We start from the raw sequence: 27,149 nt of genomic DNA, 5'->3' as shown, positions 1-27,149 counted from the left end.
AAATAAATACTTTATGTTTATAAATATAGGAATTGAACTTAACAAGAAATCTGTTAAATCTTCATTCCCATAAATGAATAAAACGTTCTCCTGAGATAAGAGAGAAAACAAAGATGTGAATGAATGGAAAGGCAGCCCATGTTCTTGGATAGAAAATCTCAACATCACAAATTTAACATAATCCCAGTAAAAATACCAACAGAATATTTTGTAACCAAACAAGCTGATGCTGAAGTTCATGTAAAAAAAAAAATTTTTAATCAAGAATAAAAAAAGAAAACGAGAGAAAATTGCTTTTTAGATATCAAAATATATTACAAATATATTTATATATTTGAATTAGGGCATTAAAAGATAGACAAGTCAATGGCATAGTATAGAGTCCAGAAATAATCTCAAATACATTTGAAGTTTTAGTTTACTTTAAGAAGGCATCTCAGATCAGTGTGATGAAACTGGGTTGTTCAGTAAATGGTGCTGGGACAACAAGATAGCTGTCTGGGAAAAATGAAGTTTGATAGTTCATATTTATACTAAGATAAATTCTTAAGTTTGTATTAACACCAAGATAAATTCTAAATGGTTCAAAAACTTACTTGAAAAAAAAATTAACCTTCAAAGTTCTAAACGAATCCAGGGGAAAATTTTTTGTATCTGCAGGGGGGAAGGCTTTTCAAAATATGACACAGAATCCAGAAACCATAAAGGGAAAGCCATAAAATAAATTCAGTCACATAAAAATCAGAAATTTCTGAGGAGCAAATACTATCATAAACAAAAGCAAAAAACAAGTGACAAAGTAGAAAAAATATTTTTGCAACTCATCTAGAGAAAGAGCTGATTTCCCTAATATGTAAAGAGCTGCTACAAGGCACTAAGAAAAAGACCAACAATGCAGTAGGAAAAAAATATAGTAAGGTCATTAACACAATTTACAGAAAAGGAAATATAAATAGGTGCTTATAAACATATGAAAAATATCTAGTTTCATTTATAAAAAATAAATGTAAATTAAAACTAATGAGATGCTGTATTTTTCTTAACAAGTAGGCGGAGATTTTTTTAATAAAGTTTGATAAAACAGTCTTTTAGCAAGACTAGATAAAGAGGTACTCTTGTACATTGTTGGCAGGAGCATAAATTGGTGCAGTCTCAATGGAGGACAATTTGGCAGTGTCAAAATTAAAAAGTTATATCCTTTAATCCAGCAATTCCACTTTGGGGAAAATATAGGGATACACTTCACATATACAGAATTTAAAGGTTACACATTGCAACCTTGTTTATGATAACATAAGATTGACAACAACCCAAATAGCTTTCAATAGAGAATTGGTTATATAAATTATACTACGTTCTTATGGTTGAATACCATGAAAGCATAAAACAAGGATGAGGAAGCTTTTATATATTGTGTGAAATGATAATCTAAGATATCTTTTTAAATCAAAGAGCAAGGTACATAATAGTGGGATAAATCTTTGCTTATACATATCTTTGCTTAAATAGGCATAAAATCCCTCTAGCAGGATACACAAGAAACATTTGTTGCCTCTAGAAAATGGAACTGTGTGGCTGGGAAGCTGGGGTGGGAATATTTTTGGACACTTTCACTGTGTTCCATTTTATACCCTTTGAAATTTGAACCAACCAAAGCAAACAAAAAAAAAAATCTTAATGATATTTTTAAGTCATCTTTAGAAGAAACCACTGTTAGACACAACAATATGAATGAATTTCACAAGCATAATGTAGCGCAAAAGAAGCCAGACACACAAAGAAGCGTGTATTTTATTAGCTCATTTATTTAAAGTTCAAAAAGAGACAAAGCTAATCTATGGTGAAGGAAGTTAGAATAGCAGTTATCTTGGTGAGGATAATGACTGGGACAGGGCATGAGGGAGAATTCTGGGGTGCTGATAAAATTCTTGATCTGGGTGGTGGTTACATGAGGGCTTTTACCTCAGAAAAATCATCAATCCTGTACCTTTATGATTGGTATACTTTTCTGCATGTAAGTTATACTTCAGTTTTTAAAAATTATCAAAAAGAAAAAAATCTTTAGGGTTGTATTAGTCTCCTAGGGCTGCCGTAACAAAGTACCATAGCCTGGGTGGCTTACAGCAACAGGAATTTATTATCTCACGGTTCTGGAGGCTGGAAGTCCACAATCGGGCTGTTGGCAAGGCCAGACTCCCTCGAATCCTGCAGGGAAAAATCCTTCCTTGCCCCTTCTTAGCTTCTGGTGATGGCTATTCGTCCTCGGCGTTGCTTGGCTTGCGGCTGCATCACTGTAATCTCAGCCTCTGTCTGCATTTGGTGTCCCCCCTTTTCTCTGTCTCCATGTGCATTTCATTTTACAAGGTCAGATTGGATAAGGGGCCCACATCTGCCCCACACCTGCAACAAACCTGTTTCCACATACGGTCACCTTCTGAGGTACTGGAGATCAGGGCTTCGACATTTCCTTTGGAGGAAAGGGGGACACAATCCAATCCATAACAAGGGTTAATGAAGCACTTTTAAAAGAGTGCTGGAGCTGCTGTAGAAGAATGTTTTAATCCAGTTTTAGGGACTGAGGTGTGAAGTGTGCCACTGTGGAGCTCTCGCAGAGAGAGGTAGCCTGATGCTGTTTCCACCAGGGGTGTCGTGTCCTTGGCCATAATTCAGCTGCTGCAAAATGAGGGCCTAATCCACTGACTTCTGTAGTTAAGTTAAAAGAAAATAAATGAGGAGTTTTTCAGCTCCTTTGGTAGCCTCCTTCGTGATTCTATAATTCTTAAAACTAGGGGCTGTTTGTTTGTAGGTTATTAGCTTGGCACAATATGGCAGTTCATCTTCATCATAAAGCAGTAATGTTGGTCTGAAGATGGGCTTTTTTAAAAAGCCTCCTCATTTTTCACGTTTACTCCAAGGGTCCTGCAGAGCCCCATTTTTCACGAGGCACGGGTATGGGTTTTATTTTTCTATTGAAGAGTCAGCAGGTTTCCAAATGAGTAACAGGCACAGGGTGTGGTATGTGGCTTCCTTTTTGGTCGTGCATCCAAATTGCCCTTGAGGTATAATTAATCCCATGATTCTCACCACCATTGAAGTTATTTTTCTAATTTAATGAAATAATTATTTTTGTTGTCACTGGTTTCCAATATGTATGGCTCACTCTAGGTGCTCGGTGCTCGGTGAGTGTATGTTGATTGAAAGAAGAAAAACAGAACAACACTTAGCCACTTTAACAGTCTTGAAGTTGAACCGATTTAGGGCAGGCAAAATGAATCTCTGTTAGAAAACATTAAAGCAGTGGTTGTCTTTGGCAGAGGGGATTGACTGGGACAGGACATAGGGAATCTTTCTATGTCTTGATAAGGTTTGGATTACACAGATATTTATGTTTGTCCAAACTCAGTGAATATGTAGTTAATATGTACATGTACATATTAGAAATATGTACATTTCATTGTTTGTAAATTTTACCTCAAGAAAAACAAACTATAAACAAATCTTTAACTTTAGCAAATGAAATGCCCCCTAAAGGGAAAGTGTGCTGATTTCTACAATTTATTTTGATATGCATTGAAAAAACAAGATGGATTGGTAGATGGATGGATAAGAGCAATGGGTATAGATGGACAGATGTGTAATGAAATAAGCATAATAAAATGTTAATTGTAAAATCTAAAGCGTGGGTATATAGGTGTTCACTGTAAAATTCTTTAAACTTTTCTGTAAGTTTGAAATTTTCCATAACGTTAGAAAAAATTCAAGGTACAAAACCATACAGAACCTTGCAAATGTGGAACCAAAGTCCACTTGCCATTTTTATCCCCTGTCACAGCTTGAACGTCCACTACTTAAAACAGGGAACAGCGTCACCTGCTACGGGTCTTTTACTGAATCCAGCAAGAAATTTGCGGGAACATACAGGGAACCTGTTTTGCTGCCCTATTGGGAGTAAAAAGAAGTAGTTGGAAAGGGTAAAGGAAATTTATATTTAGTGTGGCATCATACAGTATGGTCTTGTGCCAGCTACCTATATGGAGCCCAGGAAGAAAGCTAGTTAGGCACTATTAAAAGCAATTCTTTGGTTTATAATTGTGCTCATGACTCAAAGGAAGCACATTTTATTTTCACTTGAAGAAAGACATGAAGAGCTACAGTTCTGTAGTGTTCTCTTAAAATGACTCTTCCTCTCCCCACCCCCAATGTTATACATAACCCCCTTGCAGAAATGAAATATGGGTAAATGGGCTTAATTTTGGAACAAAATTATCTCCATATGCTCACCATGCCCCTCCTCCTCCTATATTTTCTTTAATACAATATAGTGGAAACCTAAGAGTCAGACACTTCTTGGGTTCTCCTTCTGTCTCTGTTACTAAATGGTTCTGTGATCTTGAGTAAATTATTTAATATCATTGAGGCTAAATTTCCACAATTTTAAAATGAGCAGATTCAATGAGATGATGTACAAGTCCCTTCTACCACTGGAATAAAACTGCTTTTTCACCCTGTCTTCCTCTGTCATCTTTTTGGGGGCCAGCTGTAATGAAATCTTGAATCCAGACCCTGGCACACTCCAGGAGGAGGAACCCCCGGTCCCAGCAAGACACACAAACGACTCTGCAAGGAGCTCATTTAAATAATGCCTGAGATTTTAGTTGCACTGAATTTTCCATCTGTTTCTCCATATTAGTTGAACATGAAGTTAGTCAGATACTTGAGGCATTCAGGAGAGTAAAGCCAAGATGTCTTACAAATCTCTTCTATAAATACCAAGAAGAAAGAGCAGAGAAGAAAGTGATTTTTATATTTGTGGAACTGTATGTTTAGTTCACTTGGGCTCATCCCCAGGTGAAAATTCTCATTTAAATACTAGTTATGGGAAGAGGCCATCAATTTCTAGCCAGGTTTTTTCCCCAAGGAATGAAGTAGAGCAGAGTTAAGTATTCCTAGCGGATGAGTGTGTTTTCATTCTCAGGGTGTAAAGGAGGGCAAAGGCAAGAGTAGTGTGGAGTGTCACAATATATAAACAACCTAGAGAGGGTCATTGGATAAACTCTGTATCTCTTCATGTGCTGTTTACTCAACTGTATAGCCAAAGACAGAGACTCAGCTTCCATTATGTGTGTCCCTGGGTTTGATGTTTCATTACCTGAGGGGTAATTATACATGATGTGTATTCATAGTTACATCAGATGTAAGTTACATACCAAATGTGGTTGTATCCACATATCTTTTGGATAGGTTAGGTTTCTATATTTGCATATTTTGGCATGAATACCTACGTATTGTCTCCCTTTGATTAACTACAAACTGAATGTGAGTAGTAGGGCTACTTAAATAATGTAAGAGGCTGATTATCGAGGACTTCACTAATGTACTCAGATTGGAGATGTTTTAGGTGAGGAGAGCATGGGCAAGCCACCTGATGTGGTCCATTATTATATTTTCAATTACCTTTGGTGCTCAAAGAGAGACACTAATGTAGCTGAGGATGACATAGCAAATTACCACAGCTCTCTAACCTTTTAAATTGCTAACACTGTTGTAATCTGTAATTATAGAAATCAGTGTGAGAATTGTGGCACTGCATAATTATCTTTCCTGATACTTTATTGCTGAATGAATTATTAATCAGAATCAGTCTTGTATAGTATTTGCGGCAACTCAGAAGAATAATGTATAATTAAATTTCATTATTCCTATTTTTGTGCTAATGTTTTATGATGTTGTAATTGATAATTAATTGGCCAAAAACTCACACAATACTTGGGAGTTTCAGGTGCCTGGAAAATGCACAGTGTGCTGAGTTCATTAACTAAGTAATGATCATTCTGTAAAGACCAAGGAGTCTAGTGCAATCTGTACAAGAAAAGCTTTTGAAATTGGTATATTAATCATTAAGCTTTTCATGTTTCCTTAAAAGAAAGCAATAACTATGAGCACATAAGAATAATTAAGAGATTTTAATGGATTTCAAATATGGTCACTTGTAAGTAATCAGACATTGGTTATTAATATGAGACTAATACACTAGACACAATTGGTGTGCTTCTCTCTGTCTGTTAGTTTCCATTCTAATTAAACAACCAGAAATCTCCATATAACCACAGTTTCAAAAAGAGAATAGTGCTATAGCCTTAAAAGCCATTTCCTTCTGCCTTTGACGAGTGTAACCCAGGGTAGCACAACTTTATAGACAAAGTCTGGTCTAATCTTTTTTTCCAATTGTCTAAAATACTAAATGGTGTTCCTCCTCACAGACACATAAGATTTAAAATCTGAAAGGATTATGAACTTTTCCTTGACTGGCATTCTAACTAAGAATTCCTGGTGTGAGTCTCTTTGGGTATCCCTTGCAACCTAGGTAACCAGCAAAAGATCAGAGTCCAAGAATGTCTTTCACTCAGCCTGAGTTCTATTGAAGAGAAGCATTGCCGGGCATTTTATGTGAACTTCTGCTGTGCCATTTGATTTTTTTTTTTTTTAAAGAAGGTGATGCTTGTTTCTGGTTTTCAAGTGTCCTCCTTTAGAAACGTACATTTTTTTTAAATGGGTGAGCATCTTTTTTCTCTCTGAAGAATTTTGAAAGCACTGTAATAGGGAATTTTACAATGCATATGCTGTTTCTAATCAATTCTTTTCTAAGCTGATCAGAAAACCATCCACAGGGGACTATTCCTAGGGATTGCTGTACAAACGCATCTTCACATTCCCAGGAAGATCATGAGTGATTTATTTTTACATGGTTGCACTGGCTCCAGTGTCTTACAATTCCAAATTTTCTATTTTAAAGAGGAATATATCATCAAAATGACAATGAGTAAGTCATCAAATGAGTAGAACTAAGGCACATTCCTGTAGCATGTGAGGAAGAATTGCTTAATGGCCTTCATGCCGGTATGATATTTGAATGAAGATCAGAAATTTTCCTCTTAACCATCATCTCTCAAACCCAGGCCCTCTCCCTCCCCTGGCCCAGAATTGTGTCTAGTCCCAGAGCAGCAGAGGCCTGGGCACAAGTCTCACCGAGCTCAGTCATAGTCTGAAACCATCATCTTAAGGATGCTGTTGAAGGTCCTTTGTGCTGGCCATCTCCTAAGGGCTCAGCGCTGCAGACAGGAAGAGCATATTTGGTCCTCTGTTTGGCTGTTTGAGGTGGGAGTCAGAGCCATCATTCAGAAGCAGGAGCGAGCAGGCTCTTACCAGGATAGAACAGCTAAATTATTCTCTGCAAGGACCCACACTGTACACAACCAGTGAATAAAGAATATGTTTCAGGGTCCATGGATATTTGAGCCCAGGAAGCTTTGAAAACAAAGCACACTTAAGACCCTTGTACGCAGAACCTCTCCAGATGTTAGCTTTTCCTTCACTGTGTCAGTCTAAGCCTTTCTTACAGCTTTTGTACGTCCCATTATCATGGTTGTGTGTCATGGAGGTTATATCATTAGTTTCCTCTAGCAATCACACTGTTCAGAATGAACTGCGTTTCCTATGGATAAATGGATAGGCAAGGCGACCTTGAGGCCAGAAAAGACAGGCACTTCTGGAGAGTGTAGGAAGATGTGTAAAGAAGCAGATTGCAAGGAGACCGCAGCAGAAACAGAAGTGACATAGGGACCTGTTGGGATCTATGAATAGTCTTTTTTATTCATTTTCTTATATTATGAAGAAGTGTAAACAGGGAAGGAGGATCGAGAGTACAGGTGGGAGGCCAGGGTCATGGCTTAAATAGGGTGGCCCTGGACACCTCGCCAAGATAGTGATGTCTGAGTAAAGACCTGAAGGGGAGGTCAGCGGTTGAGCAATCACATTTAAATCTCAAAACAGTCTCTCAGGAGGCAGGTTCTACCTTCATTTCACTTCACGCATAAGGAGTCTCAGAGAACTTCAGTGAGCTGCCTAAGTCATCTGGCTCTAGGACCTGGCAGGTCAAGGATTCCTGGTTTGTAGATCTGCTTTGGGTCAGCTGCTATGGGGGTTAAAATGCAGATGTCTGACCCCACTCCAGTTACCCTAAACCCATGCAATTTGAGAACGGTTGTAATTCCTAGAGATAGGAAGGTGGCTCGGAGAGTTTGAGTGTTATGTAGACAGGGCTGAAAGCGGGAAATACTGATGTGAAAGAAAGGCAAGCTGTTGTCAACTGAGGAATGAACAGTGAATGGGAAAAGTTGGCATGGTGGCAACTTTTGAACCATGAGTCAAGAGAGAATTTGATTGTCTAGTTATTATACGTTGAATTAGTGAATTAATGAACAAATAAACAGGTGAATGTTTTTTTCCTCACAACCCTATGAGATAGATGCTCTTTATCATACCCTTGTTGTACAGATCAGGAAACTGAGGCACTGAAAAGTTAAATGTCCTGCCCACGTTTCTGCAGCTAGTGAGTGGCAGAGTCAGGATTCAAAGCCAGTCAGTCTAGCTCCAGAGCCTCCAGTTGCAACCTTTATACTAGCCTTCCTCGATAAATCATACCTGTATGGAATATTTAATGAGCACATCCTGCTCTCCAGGAAGCATTCTAAGCACTTCACACGTTTGTGTGTTAAGTTACTCATTCCCCATGACAACTGGATCACAGATGAGGGGTCCCTGCAGAGAGCTCACGTGGTTGGTCTGACATGGCACAGTGGTCATCATTCAGATGCAGACAGCTGACCCCAGAGCCTGGTTCGTCACCACTGCACTGTGCTGCCTTTTATGATGAAAGAGGATTCTGATTTGTGCCAAGCATATATGCAAAAGCTAGCAGAGGGAGAAAAGAGGAAAAGCCTGGAACAGGAAGGTGGAATATTCAAAGCACACACTTTCAACAAATATGAAGGGATGGAATCTTTTAAGAGATGTTATCAGAGGAGAATCAATGCAAGTCCACCATCTGCCAGACGTCTTCTTTTGGCATGAGAGTGAAATATATCAGGGTTAAGTGCCCATAAGAGCAGACATTCTTATATAATTATGTGCAGAATGATAGTGAGGATAATTCCTGATGCAAGCAGAGTACTTTATACTTCTCAGAGAGCTCTCAGATCCATTGACTTATTTGACCTTTGCAGTCATCGTGGAATGTTGTAGACAGAAGTTTGCAGTGGTGTCCAGGCCAGAGTTGCCAGAAAACACCAGAATGCACACCTTGTCCCATCATTCTCTTGCAGGCTTGGATGGAAATGAAGCAAATTGGACTTTCCCCAAGTTTCAGCATGAGAATCTGGCTAAAGAAAACATACATCATTCTTCATGCAGTCCAGATTTGCCTCAATATGAGAAATTCTCAATATATGCAGAATTACAAATGTATATGATGTGCAAAGAAATTAATTTTCTTTTCATATTAATAGGTTTTATTTGTGAAATGTTTACTGTAACACAACAACCATCCTAAGTACTTTATTGCTTTATCTCATTTAATCTTCACATAACCATTTTGAAGGATTATATTGTCTAATTCATGTGCCTAAAGCCCTGCAGCTAGGAAGCGGGAGAGCAGGGGTCCAAATGGAGGCCCTCTGTCTAGAGATGGAAGAAGAAATGGAAAACAGGTGCACTGTAGGGTCAAAAAATTGCTAGGCAGGGTCCTCCTGCCTGGTGCTTCTCTGTGCTTCTCTGGTACCACCTGGCCAAAGGCTAATCCTTGTCACACCCATTCCTGACTATTTGAAGAGGGAGTATTTTCTGCCCCCCGTGCAGTACAATTTTGACATTTTATAATGAATGAATTAGAAAATAATCTCCTCTTTAATATATTTTGCTTTATCTGGAGCCTATTCTGTGAGGTGAAATGGTGTGTGTAGGCATATGAAACAATATAGTTTAAACCACATGCTCACCGTTGTGAAGCATTTGTGTCACTACACTTTGGTGACAATAATCATCACTCTGAGAAGCTGCCAAGGACATTCTTTCTCCTGCATCCCTCTTTGCCGACCTCGTGCCTTCTCCCCATACTCCCGGGAGAGCGTTTCACCTGTCTGTTAACATTCCTGCTCCATTCGACCTCTTGTATGGTAACAGATGGTCTGAGAGCTTTTATTGCCTGATATGTGGTTTAACAAACTGCCAACCAGTGGTCTTAGTCTCATGGTTTTAATCATTTTTAAATGGAAAAACAGGAGTGGGTTTCACAAGTGCCTAGACGTCCGTGGAAATTTACAAACCTTTGACAAAACACTACCTACGTGACCCTTGAACCAGACGACTCCTCTGCACTGATAAGCTGCTGCCTTTGGTGTTGAGTTTTGATTTTCTTGGTTACCGGGTGAACCATCTTACAATCTAAACTGCATTCATTCCAGCGTGCATCCCTGCAGAGAAGATGATATTTCACAACAGAACCATGTTACCCAAAAGATCCCAATTCGTGAAAGAAACAAGTTTCCTTTTATTAAGAACCTTTTCTGTGAAAGCTGTATTTCTGCCAAGCCTCAGTAACTCACTTCTGTTTCCTTTCCCACCTGTAAGCAGCACGTCCTCTCGGTAGCTGGGGCAGGCGTCAGTAGAGATCAGGAGGATGGACAGCCTCGGAACTACAGATATTCTTTATGTACAGGCAGCCTTTCTGTCAGGGTGTGTTTGGAGGTAAAGCCCCCCACCCCAAAGAGGAGTTTGCTAATCCGGCTCTAAAATCATAATTCCTGGTCTGATGAATCTAACTTTGGCACGTTACACATATTGGCACCTATAAGCAATAACTAGCCCAGAAAACATGCCAGGAACAATGGCATTACTAGTATTGTTTCTTGACTTCACATGGAAACTCAAGCCCAGCATTGTCACTGGCCCAGTGGGTAAATTTCTAACTAATTGTCATGGTAAAATCTTTTGAAACTAATTTAAGGAACACAATTATTTAAGTAAAGCACTTAGGTGTTCTCTTCTCTCTCTTCTCCCTCCCGCCGCTCCTCCTCCCCTCACTCCCTCCCTCTTCTCCCCACCTCTTAGCAGATTTGAAGTCCACTAGCTACTGAGCTCAGTTTTTCAAGCTGTGTCTTAGGTTTGAAGTCATGCTAAAGTCGGAATTAGACAGACTTGCAGTCTCCCCTCTTTTCTGCATTTGACTATCTGTTGTCTTTTCTTAGTCTTTGATTCTCTGTTGTGAGTTTTGACTTGGTTCTTTTCTAAGACAGAATAATTTATGTCAGGTTCTGGGAACTCCCCTCCCACCCTGATGAAGAGGTTTTGGGGAGGAGTTGTGAGCCCGGCGCTGAACTGTGCGCTGGGTACGAATCTGCGGTGCCTTCTATTAAAATGTAAAATGATCCGTTGAGTCATCCTCCCTCTGGTTTGACTCAGATGCTTTATGGCACACTTTGCATGTCATTTCTCTATAATGATTTCCCCATGGAGAAGGGTGTCTGATAGAATCCAGGCAGACTGAAGATTGCTCTGAGTCAAATGGATCCGTTATTCTTTTAACATTAACCCTTATCTCTCTGTATCCCGTCCTCGCATTTTCCCTGAAGGAACCTTAATGAAGTAAATAGGTTCCACTACCCTCATTTAGCCTCCTAATCACTGTTCACAATTTCTTCTCACATTAGCAGCGTGAAGCTCTAGGGTAATATTTCTCTGGCTAGAAGGGGAGGGAAGGGGACACTGGGAGAGAATATTTCACACAGATGCCCTGATAAAGAAAAATGCAGAAAAGAAATGACTTTTCTCTGTCCTCTAACTCCTAATAGGCATGAAGCAAATGCTAATAGGAAGCAGAGATTGATGTATGAGAAATGAATATAAATGGAGAACGTAGATACAAAGAAGTGATGCCAGAGACAAACTGGAAGTGAAATATTGAAAAAGAAAACTTGCCAATGGTAGAAAATGACCCATCCCAGAAAAATAGACAGGGGCTTTAGCTGTACTCTTAGCTGGGGTGTTACCACAAAAAGAACCAAAAAAGCAAGCATTAAAATATGGAAAAGAAGACCAGAGGAGATGATTACAGGGGTGCATATCCAAATTGCCCATCTGCAGTTGCACCCTTCCTCCCCACTCTGCCTACCTCCCTTGCCCACACCCATACCCCACCATCACCCAGCCACCACTAACAGTAATCATGTACCTTGGACAGCCTGGCACGGGGTCCCTTTCACCACTGATTTCAAAGTATTTAGTTCTTCCATCTCCTTTTTGACACGACAGTTTATGTGCTGTGTTATTATTAAATCCAAGCTGTATCCCTTTCCCAGGCCCCAGAACAGTGTTGTCCCACCTGACATTGCTGGGTGGAGACTCAAACAAGAGGAGAGGATGGACACCCTACTCGATTCCATAGCCACATATCTAAGCCAGCTGCTGAGAGACCCTGTCCTGCACCACAGCACTGTTTTGGGGGTGGGAAAAGAGCAAAGTGTTGAACTATTGCTCAGGGCTGATGGGCACTCTCTTCCGTGACTATGTGAAATTGGCCTTAGATGCATCCTTCCTTTGGGTTGGCTCCATTGATAAGGGGGAAAAATTCATACTGTCATTGGGTAGGTCTTCCTCTCTCCTTCATCTCTCTCAAAAGTTGTGTGATGGTATTTTTCCCTTCCAGCCAGTTGTGTTCTTTTGAACATCTCTAACTTCCTTGTCTTCTCGGGAACCTCAGAGAAGCTCATGTTTCAAGATTTTCCTAAAGTTCCTATGATTTCATAGAACCACAGAAATTAAAACTAGAAATACCTTGGAGGTCACCCAGTTTATTTCTGCATTTTATAGATAAGGAAATGGAAGTGCATAAAGTGATTTGGTTTTAAGAAGAGAGAAGACACAACAGAGGATCTTTGAAAAGACTTTTGCTACAAAGCAAAACCTTGAACTCAGTTTTCTCATCATCTCCCAGAAGGCCTCACCCCTGTGTTCAGCCCATTTTTGTAGATTCTTATTGAAAACTTGCGACTTGGGATTGGTTAGATCTGATTAGCTTTAAGGAGACTTCTGATCATAAATTGTAGACTGTGAGGTGTGGGTGTATGTTTTTCTTTGAAACCCAGAGTCTACCCTAGTACCTTTGTGATTAAGTCACAGAACCTAAGGCAGAGTCTTAATAAGTACTTGAGTTGTTAACACTTTCCTACAACCTTTAATTTTAGGGGAGCTGCGGGGTGTGTGTGTGTGTGTGTGTGTGTGTGTATAATAACATAGATGTAGAAAAGTACATAAAACAAATATATAATTTAACATGAAGTGAGCACATGTGTACTTATCACCCATGTCAAGAAAGAGAACATGTGACAGCACCCGTGAGACCCCTCAGTGCCCCTTTCCAATGCCAGCTCCCTTCCCCTAAATAGAACTTCTATTCTGAGTCTTTTCCTTATAGTTCTGCCATCTTTGTAGGTGTCCTACTCAGTTCAGGCTGCTGTTGCAAAGCACCATAGATTGGGTGGCTTAAACAACAGACATTTATTTCGCAATTCTAGTGGTTGGAAGTCTAAGATCAGGGTACCAGCAGGATCGGGTTCTTGGTAAGGACACTTTTTGTGGTATACAGACTGCCATCTTCTTATTGTGTCCTCACAAGGCGGAAGGAGAGGCGGTCTCTTCTATAAGGGCACCAATCCCATTTGTGAGGGCTCCACCTCATGACCTAATCACCTCCCAAAGGCCCCACCTCCAAATAACATTGGGGGTTAGGATTTCAACATACGAATTTTGAGGGGACACATTCCGTAGCAGTATGTATCCCTAGATGTTTAAGGGTTGCCCATTTTTGAACTTGACCTGAATAAAATCAGATTATATATTATTATTTTGTGTCTTGCTTCTGTAGCTCAGTATTCAGCATTAGGTTTGTGAGATCCATCCATGCTCATGTAGCACTAATTTGCTTTGTTATATTCCATTATATGAATATACGAGTATACCTCACTGTATTCATGCTGCTGACGGACATGATGTTGTTTCCGTTTGGGAGTTATTCTGAGCAGTGCTGCCGTGAACACTCTTATACAGAGTTTCTGCTACAGATATGTGGGAATAATCTAGGGTGTAACCTAGGAACAGAATTACTCTGTCATAGTCTATGCACAGCTTCAGCTTTGCTAGATAATGCCAAAGAGGTTGAACCAACTGTCAGAGGACAGGAATTCCTATTGCTTTACATCTTCACGAACACTCAATACTGTCAAACTTTCTCATTCTTTCCAGATTGGTGGCTGTGTAACATAGCTCTGATTCTTTATTGCCTTTAGATCAACAGATATAGTCTGCTACCAACATTCTAATATTTCTTCCAGCTCAGCTTCTCTATCAGACCCCGTCTCTCCGTGCAGTTTATATTTAAACATAGGAAAAGTGCTAGTAGTTGTCGCTACTTAATTACTGCATATTTTGGAAGTGTGCTTCATTTTTTTATTTGGGTCTTTTTAAAAGAATAAGTGACAAAAAATTATCAGAAAATTGGGGCTTGTTATGATCGTCCCTTTCTTAAGAAACTTTTTGGATATTTTTCAGCTGTGCAGGAAAAACCATTGTCACAAACTATGTCAGTAAATTGAACTTCCCCCCTGAAAGGTCAAGGAAAATGGAAGTTTATACTGAAGTACAAGAACCAGTAGAGCTATTAAGGATTTGATGATACAATTGCAAGTGCTTCCTCCTAACAACAGCCTTAAATTTCAGTTCCCTTGGCACTAACTAGTATGCATGCAGATAGAGCGTTTGAGTAAATAAAGAACACGAAACGTTTTAGCTGCTCCATGTCAGGCCCTTACTTTAGCTATCCAAGGCATTAGCGACGTTAAGTGACAAGCACTGCAGTTTTCCATTAGAAAATACTGAAATTGGATTGCTTTACACTTTAAGTAAGAAGTTTGAGTCTTGATGTGGTTAGAAAGTGTTTCCAATCCAAAAGTAATAACTAAGTAATTTTAATAGCACTATGCACTCTAAAATGTCTATAGACTTCTAAGAACCAGTCCTTACAGTTCTATGGTAAATAAGTTTTTTTAGAAAAGCATGTTTGATAGCAGCAGAAATTTACTCAGCAATTACTAAATAATTTAGTGTTTGATTCACAGAAGTATTTACTTAATGCACTGTTTCTGGGAGAAATGTAGTTGGAATTTTAAGTGAAATGGTTTATAATTTGGTTTTTTTCATTACCTGCAAGGCATATTCATTTCTTTTCATCTGAAGCACTCTAGACATGACAGGTTGTCTGAAAAACTTAACATTCTACTTTTGTGAATTGCAGCTTTTCAGATTTCCCACTGTGGATTTTTTTTTTTTTTTTTTACTTTTTTGATTTATACTTTTACCTGCAGAACTAACTGTTAGACATTTTAATTTCTGAATATGACCCAATAATGAATGAAGAGTGAAAGAGTGAGTTAATGAGTAAGTCTGCATTCATTAATATTATACCTTTGAGTAATAAGAGTTGTGGTCTGTGTAGCTTTTTGAGAGGATGAACATACTATGATAAAATAATAGTAATTGACTTTTACTGGTGAACCATATGATGAGATGATGATTGGGGTATATGTGTATGTACGTGTGCAGCTGGGTTTTTTTTTTTTTTTTTTTTTTTGGCCTGCAAAAAGAAGAATGAGATCCAGCCAAAACCCAAATCAGAACCTTTGGAAAGCTTCCTTACAATCTGATTTCAGCTAATGTCTACATACTTTAACACATTGTCTAATGCTTAGAATAAAGACTGGCTGTCAGACTCCTACATACTATTCTGGGCTCTGTTACTTACTCACTATAAACCATTTCATTCTTAGATCCCATGGGTCCTGCTTCAGACTTGAGGATTTGCTGCATTAGGGGAAAAAAATGTTGTTTCATTAATATTAGTAAGACAAATGAACAAAAACTTAATGGGACATAGGAGAAGTGGAATTCAGTTTGGCATTGGTCAGTGCAAACCAGACAAATTGGAGAACATTCTTAGAAGAGCATTTGTCTTAGTTTCTTTTCTTTTACTGTAATTAAATACTTGAGACTTGGTAATTTATAGATAAAAGAAGTTTATTCCTTAGTTCTAGAGGCCAGAAAGTTCAACGTCTAGGGGCCGCATCTGGTGAGGGCCTCCATGCTGGTGGGGACTCTGTGGAGTCCTGAAGTGGCGCAGGGCCTCATCTGGCAAGAGGGCTCAGAAGAAATGGCCAAATTGGCTTTTATAACAGACCCACTCTCTTGATAACTAACCCACTCCTTCTATAACCTGTTACTCCATTAATCCAATCACCTCTTAAAGGCCCCACCTCTTGATACTATTGCGTTGGAGATTAAGTTTCAACATGAATCTTGGAGGGGACAAACATTTAAACCATAGCAGCACCCATGATAATTGGAGGATGGGCAGGGCTGACTCATATTTAAAGGAAAAAGAAACATGTGCTTGAGGAAGGGCCAAGAAGGAAGGGTGGATGAGGGTCAAGAGGAAGAGACTTGTATTGGCATGGCATGAAAAGGAATTAACCAGGAGTAATGTAGTCAAGAAAACCCTTGGACAGGTTAAAATCTAGCAACAGCTTTATGAGGATGACGGGTTCCAGATTATACCGTTTGATGAAAAGAACAAATACTTTTTCAAAGTCTCCCAGAATTCTTTGGGTGGTTTAGCCTAAAAGGTAGATGTTCATGTGTAAGTGGCTATTACAGCCTACGTCATCAACTTGGGGTGTATATATTGCCTTATCTCCTTTATTTTCCCAAGCCTGCCCTATTAGCAGAATATGGAGCCTTTCCTTGACACCCCCAGCTGTCTTAGATTCCAGAAAGAGCAGGGGCTTGGGTCCTAGTTTCTTCCCTCCCAGAAAGCTTTGGTTTCCTTGTATATGGTCCACCCCATCCCCTGTAACCAGCTCTGCAGGGGCAGTTTCTTTAAGCCATGCAACGTTAACAGCAATAAAACAGGGAACATAAATGGTCATCAGAAGGTCAAAGAAAACTAGTTTCTCTCAGTTAAGATGACAGTATCCCACTCCCTGTGATCAATTAGGTGTATTTCTTTTATAGACTCTTAGACTCATAGAATTATAGATCTGTAAGTACACTGCTGGTCTTCTAGCCCATGCTTTTCATTTTATGAACATGGACACAGGCCCAGAGAAAGTTAGGCAATTTGTCCAAATCCACAAAGTTGGTCAGTGCCAGAACTGAACCAAAAGCCCCGGACCCCTGGTTTACTCCTCTTTCCACTGCACCTCACTTTCATTTCTCTTTTTATTTTCTTTCATTTCATGTTTCACTAAAGAATTTATGGCTCTGTACCCTTCATTGCAAGCTTCTCAGGGTAGGCATATTAATATATATTACCCATAAGTGAATTGGAAAAATGAGATGTCTCTTATAAATCTCCTACTTCTTATGAATTGAGCACACTATCCATGTCCTAGAACGTTAAATATTCCACCCAGTTTTTCAGTGTTTCCTGATACATGCAAGCTACTATGATTTTTTTAACTCAATAAATTTCTGAGGACTAATTGAGAAAACTGATGTGATAGGAGAAAGAGTAATAATTTAAGAACTAAGAATAGAGAAAATAAATCAGAATTGAGACCCTATCTGGGAAATAAGAAAATCCTGAGAACAGTCAAAGGAAATGAAGGACTAATAAGAAGTCAGAATAGAAAATATTTGTCATCTTACTAGATAATAACAAATTTAGCAACTGTTTCCTAGTCATAGACAGAAGCCAGGTGAACTCAGTCTTACCCCATGGCTTAGAGTCAATTATAATTGAATTATATCATTTAAAATGCTATTCTGATTGCACTTAAAAATGATTCCAGATAACAAACCTCACAAATATTTTATCTTTTATTTCAATACCAAAGGACTAATAATTCTTTGCAGAAATATTTTTGAAATTAGGTATTACAAACCATTATTTATAACAGAGCAAAGTTTATACTATATGATTAGCAATGTGGTAAATTATTGTTTGTAAAATGTCTAGAGTAATTATAGTATAAAGAATAAATCCAGGACTTTTACTTCTAGGCAAGATAGACCAATAGGTACTAAATTTACCCTCCCACCAGAAACAACTACAGAAACAGATAAAATATATGAAGCGATGGCTTTCATGATATTGGATGCCAGGCAACAAAGGATGGTAATCCCCAAGAGAAGGAAAACAAGCTGAGCTCAGAATACTGCTTTGAGAGAGTTTTCAGGCCCTGGCACAGGAAGGAGGAACCAAGGAAGAGCTGGCTGACTCCTAAATTGAAGAGACAAAGCTAAGAGTCTGGAAAGATGACAGTGGCTGGAGTTTAGGAATCAGGGTACCAGAGAAGAGAGAGAACTCCAGAGATCTGCAGAGAGTTTCCCTTCAGTATTTTGCAGAGTACTGATCAGCACATGCATTTGAGGAAACTACCTAAAGATGGAGAGAGAACCACCCAAAGTGATTAAAGGAAACACAGAGCTACAGAGGACAGGGAATAACATCATTGCTTACCAGCCAGACTAGAAAACCCATATATCAGGGGTCATTGTGTAGAGTACTCAGAAGTGTCTTGAATCAGTAGTGGGGAATAATAAGCCCTAGACTAAATGCTGCTTTTCCCATCTAACAAATCTCAAGCTTCCAAGTAACTCAACTGTGGCCGAGAACAAAGCTCAAGATTATTTATAGAAGCACAAAAATATCTAGCATCTAACAAAGTAAAATTTACAATGTCTAGCATCCAATCAAAAGTGTCCAGTCATGCAAAGAAGCACTAAAATATAACTCACAATGAAGAGAAATAGCAATCTCAAAACCAAAAAAAGAACTAATTACAAATGTTAGAATTAGCGGACAAGGACATCACAATAGTTTTTATAACTGTATTCCAGATGCTCAAGAAGTTAGAGGAAACATTGAGCATCTTAAGCAGAGATATAGAAGATATAAAAAGAAACCCAAATTGGACTTTTAGAAATGAGAACCACACTGTCTGGGATGAAAATTACACTAGAAAAGATTAATGGCAGATTAGACATTGCATAAAAAAACATTAGTGAACTTGATGACCTAGCAATAGAAACTATCCAAAGTGAAACATAAGAGAGAAAAGAAGAGTCCCCCCCCCCAAAAAAAAGAAGACGGAAAGAAAGAAAGAATAGAAAGAGAAGAGAAGAGAAGGAAGGAAAGAAAGAGAGGGAAAGGGGAGAAGGAAAGAAAGAGAGGGAAAGGGGAAAAGGAAAGAAAAGAAAAGAAAGTACAGAGCATTTGTCACTATGGGACAACTTTAGGTCATCCAATATGCATATAACTGAACTCCCCAATGGAGAAAAGGGGAGGAGACAGAAAAAATATTTGGCAAAAATATTTGAAGAAATTATGGATGAAAGTTTTCCAAATTTGATGAAAACTATAAACACACATATCTGAGAAGCTTAAGAAAAATGAAGAAAACTATACCATAATCTAATTGATTAAAGCATGTGAGAAAATCTTAAAAGTAGCAGAGGGAAAAAAGACATTACATACAGAAGAACAAAGGTAAGGATGACAGACTTTTCATTGGAAACAATGCAAGTGAAAAGACAGTAGAATGACATTTTTCAAAGTACTGAAAGGAAAAGAAAACAAAAAACTATACATCTAGAATTTATGCCCTGCAAAGATGACTTTCAAAAATGAATGCAACAGGCTTTTTCAGAAAAAAGCTGAAAGAATTCATCACTAGCATACCTACACTGCAAGTAATATTAAAGGAAATCCTTCAGGCAGAAGGAAAAAAAATATATATATATATATATATATATATAACTTTTTCTCTTATTTAAATCTCTTTAAAAGTCAATAGACTATATGCTGAAATAAGAATAAAAAAATAAATAAATAAACCATTAATACACCAAAAAAAGTCAGTAGACTGTTATTTAAGCAAAAATAATAACAATGTAGTGTGGGGTTTTTAACATTTGTGCAAGTAAAATGCATGACAATAGCACAAAGGCCAGGAAAAGAGAAATGGCAACATACTATTATAAGGTTCCTGTACTCTACATGAAGTGGTAAAATATCACTTGAAGATAGATTGTGATGACTTAAAGAAGCATACTATAAATCCTAAAGCAACCAATAAAATAACAACATGCCAATAAAGGAGATGAAATTAAACCATAAAAAATACTCAGTTAATTGTTGGTCCAAGTGCAGTGGTGTTTACAACTAATTGATCACAACCAGATTCTTTTGTTCCTTCTCCACTTTCACTGTTTCACTTGACCAGCCTAAAAAAAATAAAAAATAAATAAAATTTAAAAATACTCAATTAATACAAAAGGAGTCAGAGAATGAAGGAAAAGGAAATAAAGAATAGATGGGACAAATATAAAATAAGTAGCAAAATGGCAGATTTAAATCTATCCAGCTCAATAATCACATTAAATATGAATGGTTTAAACACTAGAATTAAAAGTCAGAGATTGTCAGAGTTTTTTACAAAACGTGACCCAGTTTTATGCTGCCTACCAAAAACACACTTTAAATATGAAAACACAAATGGGTTAAAGGATAAGTATAAAAAAAGTTGTACCATGCTAGCATTACTCAAAAAAAGATGGAGTTAACAGAAGACAAAGTAGATTTCAGAGCAAAGAATATTTCCAAGAATTAAAAGATCATTTCATAGTTATAAAGGAATGGATAATTAAAGAGAAAATAAAATCCTAAATATGTATGCATCTAATAATAGGTTTTCAAACTGCATAAAGTAAAAATGGATAGAATTACAATAACTGACAAATCTGTAATTATAGTCAGAGACTTTAGTGTCTCAATACATGGTAGAACCTCTAGACAGACAATCAGAAAAGATAAAGAAGACTTGAACAACATACATCGTACACTTTAAACTTACTGACATTTACAGAACACTCCAGCCAACAGAATATGTATTCTTTTAAAGTGCATATGGAATATTTACTAAGATCACATTCTGGAACATAAAATAAGTCTCCATGAATCTAAAAGGATTAAAGTCATATGAAGTTTATTTTCTGACCACAACGGAATTCATTCAGAGAACAATAACAAAAAGATAACTGGAAACTCCCCCAAATATTTGGAAACTAAATAACACATTTATAAATAACTTATGCATCAGGGAAGAACTCCAAAGAGTTGAGTAAAAATTAAAATTCGACATTTCAAAATTTGTGAGATACTGTTAAATCAATACTTAGAGTGAAATTTATAGCATTAATCCCTATATTAGAAAACACAAAAGATCTCAGATTAATGAGCTCAACTTTCACCTTAGGAAACTGGGAGGAAAAAAGAACAAATTAAGCCCAAAGTAAGCAGAATAAAGGATATAACACCAAGAACATAAATCAATGAAATAGAAAACAGGACAATAAAGAAAATCAACTTAACCAAAAACTAATTCTTTGAGAATATCAATAAAATTGTTGAACCTATAGCAATATACTGATCAGGGTAAAAAAGAAAGAAGCACAAATTTCTAGTATCAGGAATGTGAGAGGTGACACCAGTACAGATTCTACTGATATTAGAAGGAAAATTTTTAAATAGTATATATAACTTTATGCCAGTAGATTTGACAGTTTTTAAATTGAATATATAGTTAAAGAAAACCCCAGGCTCAGAAGGTAAAGGTAAGGCTTCACAGGTAAATTCTACCAATATATAAGGAAGAGATAATATACCAATTCTACAAAAAAAAAAAAAAAAAAAAAAAAAATCTTTTAGGAAATTGAAGAGGAAGAAATACTTTCCAACTCATTTTGTGAGAACATCATTATCCTTATTCTAAAACAACAGCCCAAAAAATTATAAGAAAAGAAAACTATAGACAGATATCCCTTATGAACATGGATGCAAAAATTCTTAATAAAATGTTAGCAAATTGAATACAACAATGTGTAACAAGGCACATATATCATGACCAAATTGAGTTTATTCTAGAAATGCAACATTCCAAAATCAATCAAAGTTATTTACCACATTAACAAACCAAAATGAAAAACTACACGATTCTCTCAATAGATGTTAAAAAAAAAAAAAAAAGCATTTGACAAAATCCAACATCCATTCCAGATTTTTAAAAAAATTTTTTTAAACTAAAAACAAACAACTCCCAACAAACTAGAAATGGAAAGAAACTTCCTCAACTCAACAGGAACATCTGTGAAATACCTCTAGCTAATATCATACACGATGGTGAAAGACTAAATGCTTTCTTCCTAACATCAGGAAGGCAAGGCTGTTTGCTCTCACCACCTCTATTCAACATTGTAATGGAGGTTCTAGACAATGCAGTAAGGCAAGAAAAAGACATGAAAACCATCCTTATTTGAAAGGAAGCAAAATATCTTTATTCATAGACAATATAATCTCCTATGTAGAAAATTCTATGGAATCTATCCAAAAACAAAAAAAGGCTCTGACAACTAATAAGCAAGTTAAACAAGGTTGTCAAATACAAGATTAATACGCAATAATCATTTATAATTATATACTAGCAATGAAAAATCAGAAATTGAAATTAAAAAACAATACCGTGCTCACTTCAGCAGCACATGTACTAAAATTGGAACGATACAGAGAAGATTAGCAGCATGGGCCCTACACAAGGATAGCACACAAATTCATGAAGCATTCCCTATTTTTTGATGCAGGACTTGGTGGAGGCCATGTCTTGGATCCAAGATCGGGTCACCTCTCTGGTTAACAGGGTTTCATTTTCTCTCAAACAAGCGTGGCAGTCACACCCCAGTGAGGAACTTGATGTCCACCTGCCTGTCAGTCCTCTGCTACAACATAGTTTGCATCAAAAATCTTACAGATCTGCCACTGGAGGTATCATATACAGAGTCCTTAAAAATACATTGCAGTATTTAAATCCAAAAAAAATACCATTTACAATGGCATCAAAAATATTAATACTTAGGTATAAATCTGAAAAAAGATGTACAAGACCTATAGACTACTATAAAACATTGCTGGGAAAAATTAAAGATGACCTAAATAAATAAAGATACTGTGTTCATGAGTCAGAAGATTCATTATTGTTAAGATGGTAGTTCTTCCTAAATTGATCAATAGATTTAGTGCAATCTCAGTAAAAATCCCAACACACTATTTTGTGGAAATTGGCAAGCTAATTTTAAAATACATATAGAAATACAAAGGATCAAAATAACTTTGAAAAGGAGCAAATCAAAACACTGTGAATGTGGCATAAAGATTATCAAATAGAAAAATGGAAAAAGACAGTCTATAAATAGATCCACACATATATAAACAATTGATTTTCAATAAAAGTGCAAAGGCAGTTCAGTAGAGAAAAGATAGTCCTTTTAACAGTGCTGCTGGAATAATTGGATATTCATATGCCAAAGAAAAAAAAGAACCACAATTCATACCTTGTAACATAGATAAAATTAACTGAAAATGGGCCATAGACCTAAATGTTAAGAACTAAAAAAATAAAACTTTTAGTAGGAAACATAGGAGAAAATATTTATGACTTTGGTTTAAGCAAAAAGTGTTTTAGATAGGACACCAAAAACATGATCCATAAAAGAAAAAACTGATAAATTGGACTTTATCAAATGAAGACTTTCTGCTCTTTGAAAGATACTACCAAGAGAATAAAAGGACAACCGCAGACTAGGGGAAAATATTTACAAATCACATGTCTAATAAAGGACTTTTATTCAGAATATACAGAGAACTCTCAAAACTCAATAGTAAGGAAGCAACCCAATTAAAAATGGGCAAAGACTCTAAATAGACATTTCCCCAAAGAAGGTATACCGATGGTAAATAAGCACATGAAAGATTCTCAACAATTTTAATCATTAGAGAAAGCAATTTTAAAACCACAAAGAGATATTCCAGTGTGCTTATTAGAATGTCCAAAATTAGAAAGACTGACCATATCAAAGGTTGGCAAGGATGTGAAAGAACTGGAACTCTCATACACTGCTGGTAGAAATGTAAAGTGGTACAACCACTTTAGAAAACAGTGGCAACTTCTTAAAAAGTTAAACATACCATATGATCCATTCATTCTGCTCATAGGTATTTACCCAAGAGAACTCAAAGCATATGTTCATACAAAGTCTTATACACTAATGTTCATAGCTTTATTTGTAATAGGCAAAAACTGGAAACCACCCAAAAATCCACCAATAGATTAATGGGTAAAAAAGTGAGCTATATCCATACAATAGAATGCTACTCAGCAATAAAGAAACAAAGTTTTGATACATGAAGCAACATGGCAAAATAATTATGCTGAGTAAAAGAAGCCAAACAAAAAAGGATATATAATGTATGATTCCATTTGTATAAAACTCTAGGAAATGCCAACTATTTAATAATATACAGTGTCAGAAAGCTGATCAATGGTCCTAGGGGATGGGGGGAGGCACAGAGAGGCACATGGAGGTACTCCTGTTAAGGGGCTTAAGGAGACTTTTGGTGCTGATGGATGTATTCACTATCTTGATTGTGATGATGGTCTCACAGTTTCATGCATATGTCAAAACATCAAATTGCACACTATAAATATATGCAGTTTATTGTATGTAAAAGCTGTTTTAAAAAAATAAGAATAAAGCCAAAAAGAAAATAAGACTACTGGAATTCATACTAGTAGTAAACATTATGGGAAAAAAATGTTATGTAAATTAATTACAGGTGCTGTATTTTAAAATACCTCAATGAATACTTCTTAAAGCATAAAACCCTTTTATGAAAGAAATTTTCACGGTTGAACACATCTTTTTTCATGACTCCTATTGTGATATATTGTGTTTCCTTAACAAGGATATACATCAGGTCTGCTGGGATAATGACAGCGCACTTCCACCTCTCTCTAAGGGCCTGTTGTTTGTGCTTGTCTTGAAGTGGCAGAGGGCAGATGCAATAGCTGACTGTATCTGCTCTGTAGTGCGCATACAGTTTGGCTCACTTGTTAAATTATGCATTGTGATTAGATACGTACTCTACTTGGCATCTTAGCCAAATTTCAACTTAGGAACTTACATGTACTTCGTTAAGACAGGTTTACAAATACTTCAAAATGATTCATTTCCTCTTTACACAAATCTCAATTAGTACTTGCACTGAGACTATTTATATGTGAAAGTTCCTTTTCAGCCTTCTAACAAAATCAAAACTACCAAGTTTTAAAGTACATATGTGTTTTGAATGTTTTAAGTGTTCCATTAAAAGAGCTGGCTTTGTTACCATGGGGTAAAAGAATGCGGTAAGTGGAAAGGATAAAAGTCAGCTATAGAACTTTCCAGGTACGTTTTCTGAGCTCACTGTGCTAACCGAGCAGGAGTGTGCTGAGTGGCAGTCCTGCTCCCTTCTGCGGGCTCGTGGCAGTGTGACACATGCACCGTGATGTTCTTTCTCACCTTCCCTTTCTGACTCTACAGCCTCAGTGACTCAGCCTTCCTTTCTTTCTTTCTTTCTTTCCTTCAGGGTGTGAACGGCATGTCTGTGGATGAGAAGCCTGACTCCCCCATGTATGTGTATGAGTCCACAGTCCACTGCACCAACATCCTCCTGGGCCTCAATGACCAGCGGAAAAAGGACATTCTCTGTGACGTGACTTTGATCGTGGAGAGGAAGGAGTTCCGGGCCCACCGGGCTGTGCTGGCCGCGTGCAGTGAATACTTCTGGCAAGCGCTGGTCGGACAGACGAAAAATGACTTGGTGGTCAGCTTGCCTGAGGAGGTACGGTAATCTGGTTTGTTTGTGTGGTTGTTAATGGACATTCACTGACTTATAAAAAACTAGCTGAGCAGGAGCTATAAGGCGCGCCGTGTACACATCCCCACTCGGGGGCTGATATCCAAGTCACCCACGTGTTGGGTTTGTGGCACAGCCAGGTTTCTGTTTGGTACACTTGCAAGTCTCAGAGGCACGGAATAGGAGCAGAGCATCTTTCTTTGAGGGAACTGAACCTCACCTGTGGCGCAGTCTCTCGTAGTTTCCAGTTCACTTACACTTCAGGTTTTGAGTAGTTCATCCTAAGTTTGGTGCGGTCCTTGGTGTGGGATCTAAATCACTGCTGTGATCTCTCTTTCAGATGGTTTAAGGATCGCTAGATTTCCCTTGAGAGTACGAGAATGAAAGCATTCACAGCGCCTTCCTTGCTTGGGGGAAACATAAATGCAACCAGTTATTTTCACCATTAGTGTAGTAAAATTCTAAGAAGTATAAACTTGTTTTTCTCACTATTGTTGAAAATACTCCACTCTGGTTTCTTAATTACTTCAGTGAGTCTAGTCATTTTGGTACTTTAGGGATATACCAGTAGCTGGACCTGCTCTGTCCAGAGATGACATGTGACTGGGTAGTTTGAGCTACAGGAATTCAAAAGATAGGCTTCACAGTAGCAAACCATGAAACTGGTCACCATTTGAGTTATATATGCAATTCCTCTTCTTCCAACATCCTGATTTCCCTTCATTTTTTTTTTTTTTTTTGAGACAGGATCTTGCTCTGTTGCCCAGGCTAGAGTACAGTGGCATGGTCATAGTTCACTGCAATCTCAAACTCCTGGGCTCAAGTGATCCTCCTGCTTCAGCCTCCCAAGTAGCTGGAACTGTAGGCATGCATCACCATGCCCAGCTAATTTCAGCTAATTTTTTTACTTTCTTTTTTTGTAGACATGGGGGTCTCACTATTGCCCAGACTGATCTCAAACTCCTGGCCTCGAGCAATCCTCCCACCTCACTGCCCTTCATATTCATAGAACTAAGGATAATGCTTTGCGTTCAGGGCAGACTCATTCCCTATGTACCACCAACAGTTGTGCAAGCTGTCTACTGCACAGCTCCCAGGAGTACAACTCACATCGACAGATTTGATGAATAGACCCCTAGTTGTGCAGGGTTCCACTGAGCAGCATAAGACAGTAGGAAGTAATGAGGTCAGCACCTGCTCCACAGAAAGGCACCCAAATTCAGCATAAAAAACAAATAGGCAGACAAGGTATGGGGAGTGAGGGGGATCATCAGATGCCCGTCCCTTGTTAGGCAACACCTGCTGTTAGCCCTGCTGAGCGGGAGAGCAGCTCGTTGACAAAAATGAGGACTGGGTAAGTACTCGGCATTTTCACATTAGTACCCTTATTACGTCCTTGCCATAGAATGCTCCATTACCTTTCCTCATACCACTGGCAAGTAGACAGACGGATCCCAGCACTGGAAGCAAAAGGACA

The 27,149-nt window shown here is 37.8% G+C and overlaps 1 protein-coding gene and 1 non-coding gene across 2 annotated transcripts in view; both read left to right on the top strand.

Moving 5' to 3' along the window:
• The window catches only part of BACH2 (BTB domain and CNC homolog 2), a 320,826-nt gene that overhangs the window by 223,193 nt on the left and 70,484 nt on the right, over positions 1-27,149 (top strand). Inside the window, exon 3 of the mRNA XM_069487912.1 lies at positions 25,403-25,657. Coding sequence (XP_069344013.1) covers positions 25,403-25,657 — 255 coding nt within the window. The remainder of the gene's footprint in view (positions 1-25,402; positions 25,658-27,149) is intronic.
• On the top strand, positions 22,464-22,573 carry LOC138396119 (U6 spliceosomal RNA). The gene has a single exon (XR_011235599.1). It is a non-coding gene; the product is annotated as a U6 spliceosomal RNA (small nuclear RNA).

The sequence above is a fragment of the Eulemur rufifrons genome, chromosome 15, assembly GCF_041146395.1.
Source record: "Eulemur rufifrons isolate Redbay chromosome 15, OSU_ERuf_1, whole genome shotgun sequence".
NCBI classification, from domain to species: Eukaryota; Metazoa; Chordata; class Mammalia; order Primates; family Lemuridae; genus Eulemur; species Eulemur rufifrons.
This window is presented reverse-complemented; position numbering and strand designations above follow the sequence as displayed.